Source organism: Trachymyrmex cornetzi, unplaced genomic scaffold (genome assembly GCF_001594075.2).
Source record: "Trachymyrmex cornetzi isolate Tcor2-1 unplaced genomic scaffold, Tcor1.1 scaffold225, whole genome shotgun sequence".
Classification (NCBI taxonomy): domain Eukaryota; kingdom Metazoa; phylum Arthropoda; class Insecta; order Hymenoptera; family Formicidae; genus Trachymyrmex; species Trachymyrmex cornetzi.
Window position 1 is genome coordinate 494,756 of NW_017296901.1, and position 12,792 is coordinate 507,547.

Sequence of the window (12,792 nt, forward strand, 5' to 3'; positions counted from 1 at the left end):
CTCTCTCTCTCGGTTTATTCTCCAATAAGTATACGTATATGTGTTTTACGATTCTTGTTTGTCACATCTGCGTTATTGCATTATTGCAAACATATTAAAGTAGTATTCATTAGAGATTTCCATGCACGAAGTTAATTTTTCATATAAAAATATCGAATTTTATTGCTGATGATTTTTAAAACTGATATATTAGCGCTAATAAAAATGCAGAATATTAAAAATTTCTTTATATCTTTATTAAAAGTTTATTATTTCTAATATCTATTATCGTGATCTTCTTTTAATGCAAAAAATATTATTTTTGTATTCTCAATGTATGAAATAGTGTATTACGGATAATTTTCGTTTTGCAAATATTTTTTTATAGTAGATATTATTTAATTTTGAATTTCGAAATGGCTTCCTTTAAACAATAAATCTTCTTTTTTACATGAATTAATATTTAACCAATAATATAACTAATAATATATAACCGATGATAAATATAAGTATTATTTAGTATTGTTGTAATTACCGATAATTACATTGCTGATGAGACTACATAACATAACATAATCAGTAATAATGAGATAATAATATTATTGAATATATTAATTATATTTTTTTATTTAGTATATATGTTTTATCAATCGCGATTTCTTGGCAACAATTTGACCGATTCTTCCTCTCTCTGTCTTTCTCTCTCTCTCTCCCTCTCTCTCATTAGCGTTATATGTAGCGTATAATATATTTACTTATATATCGTACGTAACATTATGAAGATCGAACATGAGAAACTTCGAGAAATTTTATGAGTTACTTAAATGAAAGAAATGATAACTTATATACAATTTGTAATAATTTTATAATTCTTTGAGAAATTATATTCTTGCAGAGAAATTAATTTAAAGAAGAGTACTTTTCACTGTTGAAAATTCTAGTTTATTACGCGACTTAACTTCTAATTAATATCGGTTTTCTTGTTATTTCATAGATCCGCTTGCCTTTAATAAAAGTAGAATTATTAAATTCAACTATATTATAATCCGATTATTTATGGCATTGAGAAACGCAATTTATGAGTATCTTCTTTTAATTAGCGATTTGTGATTTTTTTCCAATGTAATACGTCTTGTCTGTAATTTTGTAATTATGTCACTAAAATGGAGTGGTTCATTTAAACAACTATTAATTATATTATGTGTCATTTATAGAATCTATATATATATATATATAATCATATGTAACATATAATACTGAAAATTTTGTGCATAAAGCAATTAGAAAATTCAATTTTTATTCGATATTTGGATGAAAATATTACATAATAATTTTATATTTATTAATAAGTTAATGTTACTAACCCATATGATTTGTTTGACTATTTTATACCTATAATCGGTCACTGATTGTAATACTTTTGCTATTAATTCAAAATTAATTTTTCAAAATCAAAATTATGTAATTTATCAAACGCCAAACATTAAAAATTAAAAATTGAAGATTTAACACAACATAACAAATAATAATAAGTTATAATGAAGCAGCACTGAAAATTGAAACTATATTGGCCGAAATATATCATATAGAAATTGAGATCGATGATATTGTTTTCAGAATTTTGAGAATTTTTCAGAAGTTGAAAAATGAAGAAAGAAACATAGAATGTAAAGAACAACATCTAGTTAATCTGTCAACTAAAGAAATACAATTCACAGAGTAAACTTTGCACAGTTGCGCTTGTTTTTGAGGTAGAGGACATAAGAGAAAGAAAAATTTGAATACGATGATAGATATATCAAGCATCTCTTGTTGTTTGTGAATGTAAATTGAACGCTTTTCCCTTTACGAAGCGAGGACTCAGTTTTACATTTTCTACCTGCAAGACTTCATATCATACTTTCTTTTTCAAATGGAAATAGTAGAACGAAACAAAACCGTGCGTAATGTGTTTACACGGAGCCACAAGAGGAAGGTTTGCAATTGCAAATATGTACAATGGAAGTGTCACTGAATCAGAAATTCTTGCGTTTTATAGACTGACTTTTCCAAGAATGTAATTGAATTTATCAGACAATAACAATATATTTTCAATTTATAATCTCTCACTTACTATTCTTCACATGTTATTTTCCATATATATTAACACAAAACACAACATTATTATTTATACAATAATATTACGTGATCCTAGCATTTGCATTTTTGGTATTCAACTGTAATCATGATATTGCTTAATTAGCAAATGGAGAAGATAAAGATTAAATTATTCAACCAAACAAATACATGTATGATGTAATTAATTAGAAACAATTATGTCCTTGACACAGAATAGCGCAAAGCTGCGAAATTTATTGAAAATTTGTCGAAATTGATTTGAGTACGATTGACAAACGTTATATCGTTTGATGAGGATCTCGTTGTAACATTGCCATTGGCAATACGCAATGCACAGTAGAGTAGAGTGCAATCTACGATGCGTTGCGATGCAATGCACGCCAATCACGTTAATGGACAATCGAATATAGCACGTCGTTTGTTGATCTATGTTTTTACGCTTATCAGAAATCAATCCAGCGAAAAAAGCAGTAATTTTTCTTGACATACTTATTTGTGCGCCGTTAAATTGTGACACGTATATTAAATGATGTTTAATTACCGTAGCAGACGCGCGCAATGTTAATCGTTACATTGAAATTGCAGAAGTGGCGTAGAAAACCGCAATTGAATGTTAGCCGCGAATCAGTGATGCAGGTTGTATCGCGTGGCAACGATACCCGTGATCAACAAAGAGCTCATCAATGTTTTCGTTACGCCTCTGCAAACAACCCGATAGATGAAAGACCATTCATATCAAGTGTAATTTTCGTTTTTCTTTATAAAAAATTTTACCCTTGATTAATATAGAAATGGTGAAATATTTAAAATTATTTTTCGAGATATACATATTATAAAAAGTTACGTCAACGCTGGATAACCAACTGATAAATAAATTTTGCCTTTAATTTTAGATTATTACGTTTGCAATTTCCGTTATCAATGAATATCGTTCATGTTGGTGACACATGCAGTTTCTGCGTTCCAATTTCGATACATGCTCATATTTGGATTCAATTATTGGTCATATAACGACCACTTTCGACGGACGTCACAGAACGTTTGATTGCTTTGAGACGAATTAAGCGAATAATATGCAACTGTATTGTTCGATTGATTCTGCTAAGTGGCAAGAAATCTGTAAATTGGACAAAGTCGATCGCTATCTATAACTGAGCCAGGAAATTGCGGTATGTTCGCCGAGTGTATCTCTGTGAATTAACGATGCAACTGGTTGTACCTGACGCACTACGTGATCAACGAGAAGAGCTCTATATCGGCGTTTACCCGGTACTATCGATCTACCTGTGAGAAAAAATATCGGACATGCAATAGCGACTGTGGGAACCGATTCGAAAAATTGGACAAAATTTTTTAACATATAGACCGAAACGACACATTCGTCGAAATTACATTAAAGTTTTCTATAGTTTCTATGTGAAACATGGTATGTAATTGCAAAAAGGGAAACAAGGTATTTGAGTGCCTGTTGTACGATATATCTAAATTGTTTTAACAAACGTATATTTAATTGAAAAAACAACGGAACGTTTTATTTATTCATTTTTCGCGCAATTTATTTAGGTTTATTTAATTTTTTGAATTTATTTCATTGTGTGACATAAAATTAATAAATTTAATTTTAACTTTAACAAGCTGAGTTTTCTTCAAAAAATCTTTTGCCATACATATTCGAAAAAACATCATTATTAATTAGCTAATGTCCTGGCGTTAGAATGCAAATCAACGACTAGAATTATTGCATATACACAATATGTATAAGTGACTTAGTGTTTTATGTATTTATTCATTGCCGTAACGTTCGATCTTACTTTAATCGAGACGAATCTTTCTCGTTCCGGAATGTCTTTCGTGATTCTCTTTGATGAAACTTTATTCATTTCGGTCTCTGTAATCTGACTTAATTAAACTTCCACTTCTCGACCCGATATTCCCCCTTTAAGGCGGATTAACCGAATGTACCACCTTAAGTCCATACCGGATCTGGATTTGAATCAAGCGCAAAAAACTTCACGTCCGTTCCGGTAGATTCAGCGTATTGCGCAATGACATAGTTCAATGCTTTTCTATAGCACAGCAAACTAGCAATAGAACAATAGATAAAAAATAGAATAAGGAAAATGGAAAAATCTGAAAAATGAATTTGCGTTTTATGCGCTTCTAAATTTCATTCGTTTTGTATAACTCGTCTCGATGAAAGCTCGCGTAAAAATAGCTGTAATTAAGTGATATATCACATAAATGTCTCTTTTTTTTTTATTGTTTTGACTAGCTAGATTTTTATTTTGGTAATTTTTCGTATATCACCACATGCTGTTGCAATTATCTATATAGTATTTGCAAAAATTTAGATATTTCGTAAAATTTATTTTTTATTATAAAATATAAGTTATTTACATATTCACTATTGCAAGTTACATACAAAAACTAAATTTATATATACGATACAGGTTCAACGTTCTTTTTAAGCAGGGAATAATAACGTTTTAATGTTAAATCGTTTTAACGTTAAAAAATTAACGACTCTTAAGTTGTGTTGTTCATGTAAAAAGAACTACGGAATCATATATCGAGATATTTCTATTCTGTTATACAGTTTGTTCTTAATCAGACAAAACTCCCAAGTGTCGCAACACCGAAACTCGATACGACGCTAGTTTGTGCTGGGCGTCGCCAAGAAAAAAAAAAACGGCGAAAGTGTTAAATCAGCTGGCGCTATACACGTTTACCTCCTACACGCCTGTGTACACATGGTTGGTTAACTTAGCTGGTGCCTAAATATAGAGGATATATGAGCCCCTTATTCTGAAGGTAACATAAATGAAATTTCCAGGAACAATGAATTTTTATAAGATATATGCGAATTGATGAAACATCTATATTAACAAGCTTTTCAAAGTTCGAGTAATGGAAAAACTTTAAACGTATCAACAATTTTTAATTGAATGAAGAAAAAATTGTTAAAGAGGATAATAGGATGGAAATGAAAAAATACTGGCATTCTAGAAATTATTATAGAAGTGAAACGTATTTTTTTTTTACAAATTGCAAAACATAGATTTTTGTTTTTTGAAATTTTTAATTAAATTCATATTTTGGAAAAATATCTAAACTTTTTTTTCTCTCTTGAGCTGTCACATTTTCTTCAATAATGAAGTTATTGATAACAAATACATAAATACATAAATAATTGATTTCTTGTAATTACATTGTAGCGAAAGGAACTGTTTTATCTTTCAAAATTTCAAAACTCTATTTAAAATTTAAACATATACCAATGATACCGAATTATTGATTTTCTCATGGGAGCCAATATCGTTGAAAGAAAGTACGATTATCCAGTAACATATTTGTCGGAATACCCGCGGGTGTTTCTTACTCACCGAGTACGAGTAGCAGCAGAACTTGTTGCGGGAGCCGAGCCACCATTGTAGGTCCGTTCGCTCGCACATCTATGAATTTAAATCGAGAGAGAGCGATCCTGCCGTGTCCCCTCGATTTTCCCGTCGTGACCGCCAGCGCCCACCGTAACAACATTCATTTAACGTTCTGCCCTGCTTCCACGTAGGCGTGCGCGTCGATTTGTCCGTTGACGCACAGAACCTTTTCACTTCCTTCGGCTGCGACTGCAAGCTTGACACTTCCGGTTCCACTGTCGATTACTCACCGGATCCGAGAAACTTTTTCGAAGAATAGCCACTTTCGCCGATCAAGCTGTCACACACTCGCGCCCGATTAATTTTCCACGGCGACACGATCTCTGAAATTCGTGGGAATTCCCAGCAGGACGCGATTGTGTGAAATGCCCCCGGCGCGCGCTTCCAAAATGACAGACTTTTTTTCCTTTCCTTTTTTTCGTCCGATCCGAATGCGATTTGACCAGGTGGTCCGATATTAATCGACCCGCGGCACTCTCGCGTGCGGTGGCTGCACGATTGGACCGCGCTTCAAGCCCGATATCTGTGCACATAAATATTTTAGGGATACGTTTGCTAGGGGGAGTAGATACGGGGTGGTAGATAGGACAAACGGACGGACGGATGGACGGACGGAGTGCCGAGAGATAGATTCACGGGAAAAATAATTTACAAGTGAAATACAACTTGACACCCGCCAGATAGTATCAGCACTGTGAATATAACAGAAGCAGTCGTTCTTGGTGCTGTCGCTGACACAAAAGTTAGAAAGAAGACAAAACGTAACGCGTGAGGACCTTACATATGTGTGCAATCTTACACAATCTTGCATTTCTACATATATATATATACCCGACTGCACATCGCCAATCGTCATGGATTTTCGCGACAATTGCGGCCTGAAGAACTGAAGCGACGATGGTAAAATTGGAAAACCGATAAGAACTTCGCTTCTCGCAAGTTATCCTATTGCCGTCGACTACCCGGTCGTAAGGGATGTCTTTTGCGATTAGATGTTCAATTTCGGAAAAGTATTTTAACGCAAATTTACTTGTTATTACCTCCGTTCTTTAGATTTATAATGCTGTAAATGTGTAACGATTGTTAAAATATTATAGAAAATATTTTATACCTGTTTTAATCTAGAACATCGCGATAGATTCACAGGCATAATCTGTTAGATGGATTAATATAATCTACTAATAAGCTGCAAGAGCATGTTATGTTATGCAACTAGTGGTAGGATAAACCTATATATAATATCCTGTATCCGTGATATTCTAGACAAGCAAGTGACACAGTCAGGACATTGCGCCTTCACGAAGACGAAAGGGCTTTGCTACGAATAACACGCGTCACATTCTGCGAATAATAGAAACTCGACTGTGAATAATTATAGAAATAACTGAAATTATACTACACACAGAAAACAGTTTTGCTCAAGTATCTAAAACTTAGCTAGATACAAAAAATAATTTTGTTAGATCGTTCAAATAATTACAAATTAGAATGTTTAAGACGGCTTACAAAAACAATATACTGAATAACGTATCCAATCCAACCTTATTCAGTTACTTGTAACTTTTATAAAAAAGAATATATTATAAAAATTTGTTTTTTTTTTTTAAATGAAACGCCAGACATTGAAGAACATAACGATACGAAGCAAATGTATACATCTTTATTAATAAATAAATTAAGTAATGACAAAGCATTGGAAAAGAATCGAATATGTTATATATCGGAAAGATAATTAAGGGTTAAGTATTGTGATGACAATGCTACAAAAAATCTTAATCTTCTAGTAATCAGTTATTTGAACGTTCTACATAAATATTTTGATTATTTTGATTATGGTCTAAACAAAATTATTTTTAGATCTATATATATGTTGTATACATGCTAGTTGAATTTTTAGATACTTCAAAATCGTTCCTTTTATTGTGCCAAAATACGTATACTGTGAAAAAAAAAATGACGAACTAACTTGATCGTGAATTAAAAACAGTTCACTAGATTAGTGAATTGCTACAAGTTAATGGCGTTTTGCATCGTTCATAATTTCAGTAGATTAAAATGTGAACGTGCGTTTTATGTGAACAATGCTATTCTTTGGGGATCTTCTATGTTCGCGCCCTTTCTCATCTTCTCCCTCGGCATAGTATCACTTTTTCTCTACCGAGAATAAAAACGGTCGTTTAGTTCACGTCACAGCATCAACAGAGCGGATTGTAAAAATTGCGAGATACTCAACGGCGCGGTGGCGCCGTTTCACACTATATAGTATCATGAATAGAAGCTTTTCACTAAGGCTTTATCCAATGCTATTGAACCAATTAATTAATTTCTTTTTGTGAAAGCTATTTTCTTAGAATATCTAATATTCTTAAAAAAACAAGACTATAAAAAAGTCTTTACGATCCGTAATTTTCTATATAAAATTATTTGATAACGAAAATAAGAAGCGAAATATTTTGTAACCTTGTATAAAACAGTAAAATAATTTAAATGAAGAGCTACATATACGTGACAGTTATACACTGACATAGATTTACATTTATTAATTTTTGACCAACATACATGAGTAAACTACGATTACCATAAAACCTTTCATATTCATGGGAAATACGGGATGAAAGTCACCAATCCCTCGTTTTTTAAATTTTACGTTAGAAGGTCTTCATATTGCAAAGAATTTTGTCTCTGATTTAAGTTCTTTTTTCTTCACGTGTACCTGAATATGTATGACTGCGAAGAACCATTTGGCAGAAATGTGAATCCCATCTATACATTTCCGAATTTCAAATTTTATCGCAATTTCGATCCTCGCAGTAATTTGATCAGTTTCGTATTCTTATGTCGCATAATATTTCTCTAAATCACGCCCGTTATCAGATGTAATATTTTCTTAAATTATATCTAAGATTACATGAAATAATTTTTATCATCATAATTATTCATAACAACGTTTGTAGTCGAGAAAATGTGAATTAAAAATTTGCAAGATCAATCAATAAATAAATACGGAAAGATTTTTTTATTTTAAAGGAATTTTACAGTGTGATACGTATTTTTAGAAGCAGCAGGTTTTTTTTACGAAATATTCACGTTTCGACCAGTTCTTGTAGTTTTACAGTTTGTCAGTTATATTTTTTAGTTTTTTTTCGCGTTTGGAAGCAACAGTAAAATAATGTATGTATTTTTAACAAATCTGTAATGTATTTGTAACACATATGATTCGTTCAAGCGAAAAAGCAATGTCACGTCCAATAGTACGTTTCGAGTGTTTTCTCATGAGAAACTTTCACTAATTTACTTCTATAAAAATTTGCTTTCTATAAATGTATAAATGTATAGCAGAATTTATATAATTTTTAAATGTTTACATTACAAATTTTTACATATTATTGCAAATATTAAACTTATTATTGCTCATATATATATGTATATAATATGGAAACAAAAGTCAAGGCATTCAAGTACTAAAAAAATTATGGTTGTTAATTTACACGTAGTCATTTAATAAAATAATGTGAATATCATTATATAACGTCATGGATAGAAATGCCACATCCTTACTCCTTTATATTCATTCGCGATATTGATGTTCTTATGTAAAGGAATAATTGCGACCATTAAAAATCATTACGTAAATATTTTAATCTGCAAATTCTCATGATTTGACTTACGTCACGTTTGAAACGTACGACTTATTCAATTTAGAAAATTCCGAAGAATAAAGGAATGATCAGTCGAACGAGTTTTCGTTGTCATACACGCGTGCCTAGAATACTTGACGTTTCCTTTTTGACGTGCACGTACTCCCTTCGACGTGTGATTCTTTTTGTTAAGTACGGGGGGGGGGGGGACAGCTTTTACCAAGCGGTTCTTCAAGAATAGCCACGCATTCATGCGCTCACTCCGTATCTCCTGCCGCGATCTGCATTCGAGTGCAGTATAATTTCCGAGGAATCTCGGAGCTCCATAAACGCCAGACGCGGTGACGCCTTTATGCCGCGTCGTGCTTGCGCAAAATTCCTCTTGCAAGAAGGAACCTCGATACGACGCGGACGTCGAGGACGCATTTATTACGTTCCTTGGCACGTACGTCGACATTCAAGACAACTGTGAGACTAGTTACCTGTTTCGCAAAAATCAACGAATTTTTCAGACTTTGTCCTTCGCGATGACGAGAACAATGTCGTATGGAGGAGGATGCCTGTCGTTTCGTCGCGCCCTTCGACGTGCCTTCATATCCCGACGATCATCTCTGGATTATCTTATCAAAACTACCTCGAGCACAACGGCAGCTCTCGAGGCCATCTGGCAAGCTGCCGAGATTTTTCACGGATATTTTTGTCGCGTGGGCCACCGAAATGCATCAGTCCAAATTACCTCCACCGCCGCTACCAACGAACTTTTCGAATATGACGTGTATTCCGGGTAATTACGGTGATAGCGCGATTCCTTTTAAAATTGATACATACGAGAGCCAATTCGTAGAGAGAATTCGCGTATCCCTGATTCTCGTTGCTCGAAAATACTTGAGCACTGAAGTACACGCACTTATTCGCAGAACGTGCGTTAGAAGAATCGCGCACCTATCATTGCCGCTGCACACGAAACGCACTACGCACGCACTCAGGAATGCACGCACGTGTTTCTGTATCGCAGACGGAGTGAACGGAGTCCAATCGCGACGTCGTGTCTGCGAGTTGCGAGTGCCGACCGAGTGAGCGAGTGGCACAAGCCTATCACTCGACGATCCGTCGCGCGCGGACTCCGACCACCGACTGACTACTAGCCGCGACTGCCGCGAGGCGCGAGGCGCGAGTCTGGCCTGTCTGGCCTCGGTACTCGGTGCCTCGGTGGGTGTTTCTACTGTCTCGCTCGCGCGCTTCCTCTGGCGCCGTCGCACCCGTTGCTGATGCATTATCCTCCTGAGACCTGAGGTCATGCTCTTTTTCTTCTAGCGTGGAACTCTTACAAAAGCCGCCTCGAAAAGAAAGTATTCGTGATAATAATTGCTTTTTCTTTTTGTCTCTTGTCGATTATGCCAGAAATGTGCTCAAAGCGCGATTCGAAATATGGCATGCGGAATAGTCATTTTCAAGCAATTCTTTTATATATTTCATGATATTGTTACGTGAGTAAAATTGATTTATGTCTGTTCGGCAGTATTCTTTTTTTTTCTGTCTCTTGATTTAGAATATTAATATGTAACGTTGGCTTCTGCCAGTCTTTCTTTCAATATCAGAATAAAATATTGTAATCGATCGTATCTGATAATAATCTCGCTGAGCATTATATATGATGGAAAAAGTGTGTTTAACAAAATAGCCAAGTAAATGAGAAAAGAATAAAATTTATAAGTCAATCAAAACACAAAGAATGATGTTTCTTTCACTTTTTCTTCTTGACTCTTTAAATTGTCAGAAATGAGTTTTAGTAAACTCGAAATTATTAGCAGGAGAAGATTAACGGGAAGTTTTAATTATAAGAATGTCAATTTTATGACATTATGATAGAAATGAAATTAATAAGTTGTTATTAACTTCTTCCTCTTCATTTATAGTAAACTTTCGGGAGGTCACTTCAATTATATTACTATAATTGTTATAACCACAACTTCTTCATGAAAGTTCGTAATTTGTAATTCATTTGCGATAAATGATACTTTGTTACGTTAGAAGGAAGTTAAAAAACCAATCTAAGAAAAACTAATCTAAATGTCGCAACATTCTTTTTATATAGAAATCCTTTTGCAATCGTTAATAAATAAAAGGAAACTCAAATAGAATATTTCTCGACATATAATGGAGGATAATACGGTATTCATAATATTCATACCTATTCATTCGGTACAATTTTATCATCTATTGTATTATAGACAAACATTGCAAAAATAATCTTTGATACTGTAAAAACTTTGTAGGCGTGACTGTATGTCAGCTGCGATTAAAGTACAGTAATCTGGCAGTAGAATATTGTATGTAGGCTAATATTACATTGCAAAGCGAGCGTTCTTATTGAAAAACTATATCGTGATTGACTGATTAAGCACCTGTCGATGACAGACTTCGGCCAGTTTTTTTTTTTCAATTTATCCAGGCATTCAATGCCTGCCGATCACCAATCATCAATAAGCAATGCTTATTTGCGTAAATTGCAAACAGCAGTCGCGTGCACAATGATCAATTGAAATGTTTAGAGAACAATTTCGTCATTTCAACCTCACAATGAAGATATTTAATAATTAAAACATTAAATTTCTCTTTAAATATTTGATTATTTGAAGTTTTTAACATAATTATTTCTGAATTTAATGTAATGATTTCTATTAAAAGACATTATTTAAATTCTAAAAATCAAAATATAGTTGAAAATTTAAGAATTTTACAAAATACAAAGATCTTTGATTTTATAAATGTAAATCTAAATTAATATAAAATTAACAAGAACTAATTTGCCTTGTATATTTAATTATTTAATTAATTATAACGTTAAAATGGGAAAATTTTGTGTATGTATTATTCATAATAAGATAATTAATTTTCCAAAGATGAATGGAAAGGATTAATGCGCTTTTATTATGCACACTGAATATAACCAATTAAAATAAATATATGCAATCGCTTAAACATAGCATTTTCAATAGCAATGTTTAGCTATAAATACTGATTATATACGACTAGGTAATTGTATTATTGTAATATCAAAATGTAAATTGGTATACAATAAAGATATAGTTACATCGGCTACTGAAAATGACAGAAGAGGTCGGGGCTGATTTTCATACAGAGTTAATTGTCAAAGAGTTAACTTTATCGGTACGCGACAAAGCTATATTCTATTCTTTTGACTGTAAATTACTGATAATTAACCCCGAGTACGGGGCTAATTATCACATTGTATGTGTCGCAGATTTGTTTAAAATTAAATAACTTATTTATACCCCAGATAGTAAAATGTCTGCAGTCTTCTAGCAGACTGTCAGCAGGTTCAAACATAAAATGACGGCAGTCTGTCATTAACTGCGTCTGCATTAGGCTTGTGTTCTGTTAACATCGCCTGTCGATATAATGTGAAGGCAAATTGTTGGCAGAAACTGAGCAGATTCTGCCGACATTATCTGACGCTTGCAGATTCTGTTACGTTTTTTCTAGCAGTCTGTCAACAGTATTATGTACATCTAATTCTGTTGTTATTTTGTTGGCATAGTGTGTGTAGCAGACATTTGAAAAATCTACTTTCTACAGACTTGGCAATCTGGGTACGA

At 33.2% G+C, this 12,792-nt stretch overlaps 1 protein-coding gene across 2 annotated transcripts in view; it reads right to left on the minus strand.

Moving 5' to 3' along the window:
* Neto (Neuropilin and tolloid-like) overlaps positions 1–10,070 on the minus strand; it is a 131,648-nt gene extending 121,578 nt beyond the window's left edge. Inside the window, exons 1-2 of one of the 2 annotated variants that reach the window (XM_018506536.1) lie at positions 10,001–10,070; positions 5,481–6,057 (exon numbers count right to left, since the gene is read on the minus strand). In XM_018506536.1, the coding sequence (XP_018362038.1) occupies positions 5,481–5,634 (154 nt within the window). In that variant the 5' untranslated portion in view covers positions 5,635–6,057; positions 10,001–10,070. Of the gene's footprint in view, positions 1–5,480; positions 6,058–9,654; positions 9,715–10,000 lie in introns of those variants that run through there. The other variant, XM_018506535.1, reaches the window with a different exon arrangement.
* Between the last annotated feature and the right edge of the window lie 2,722 nt (positions 10,071–12,792).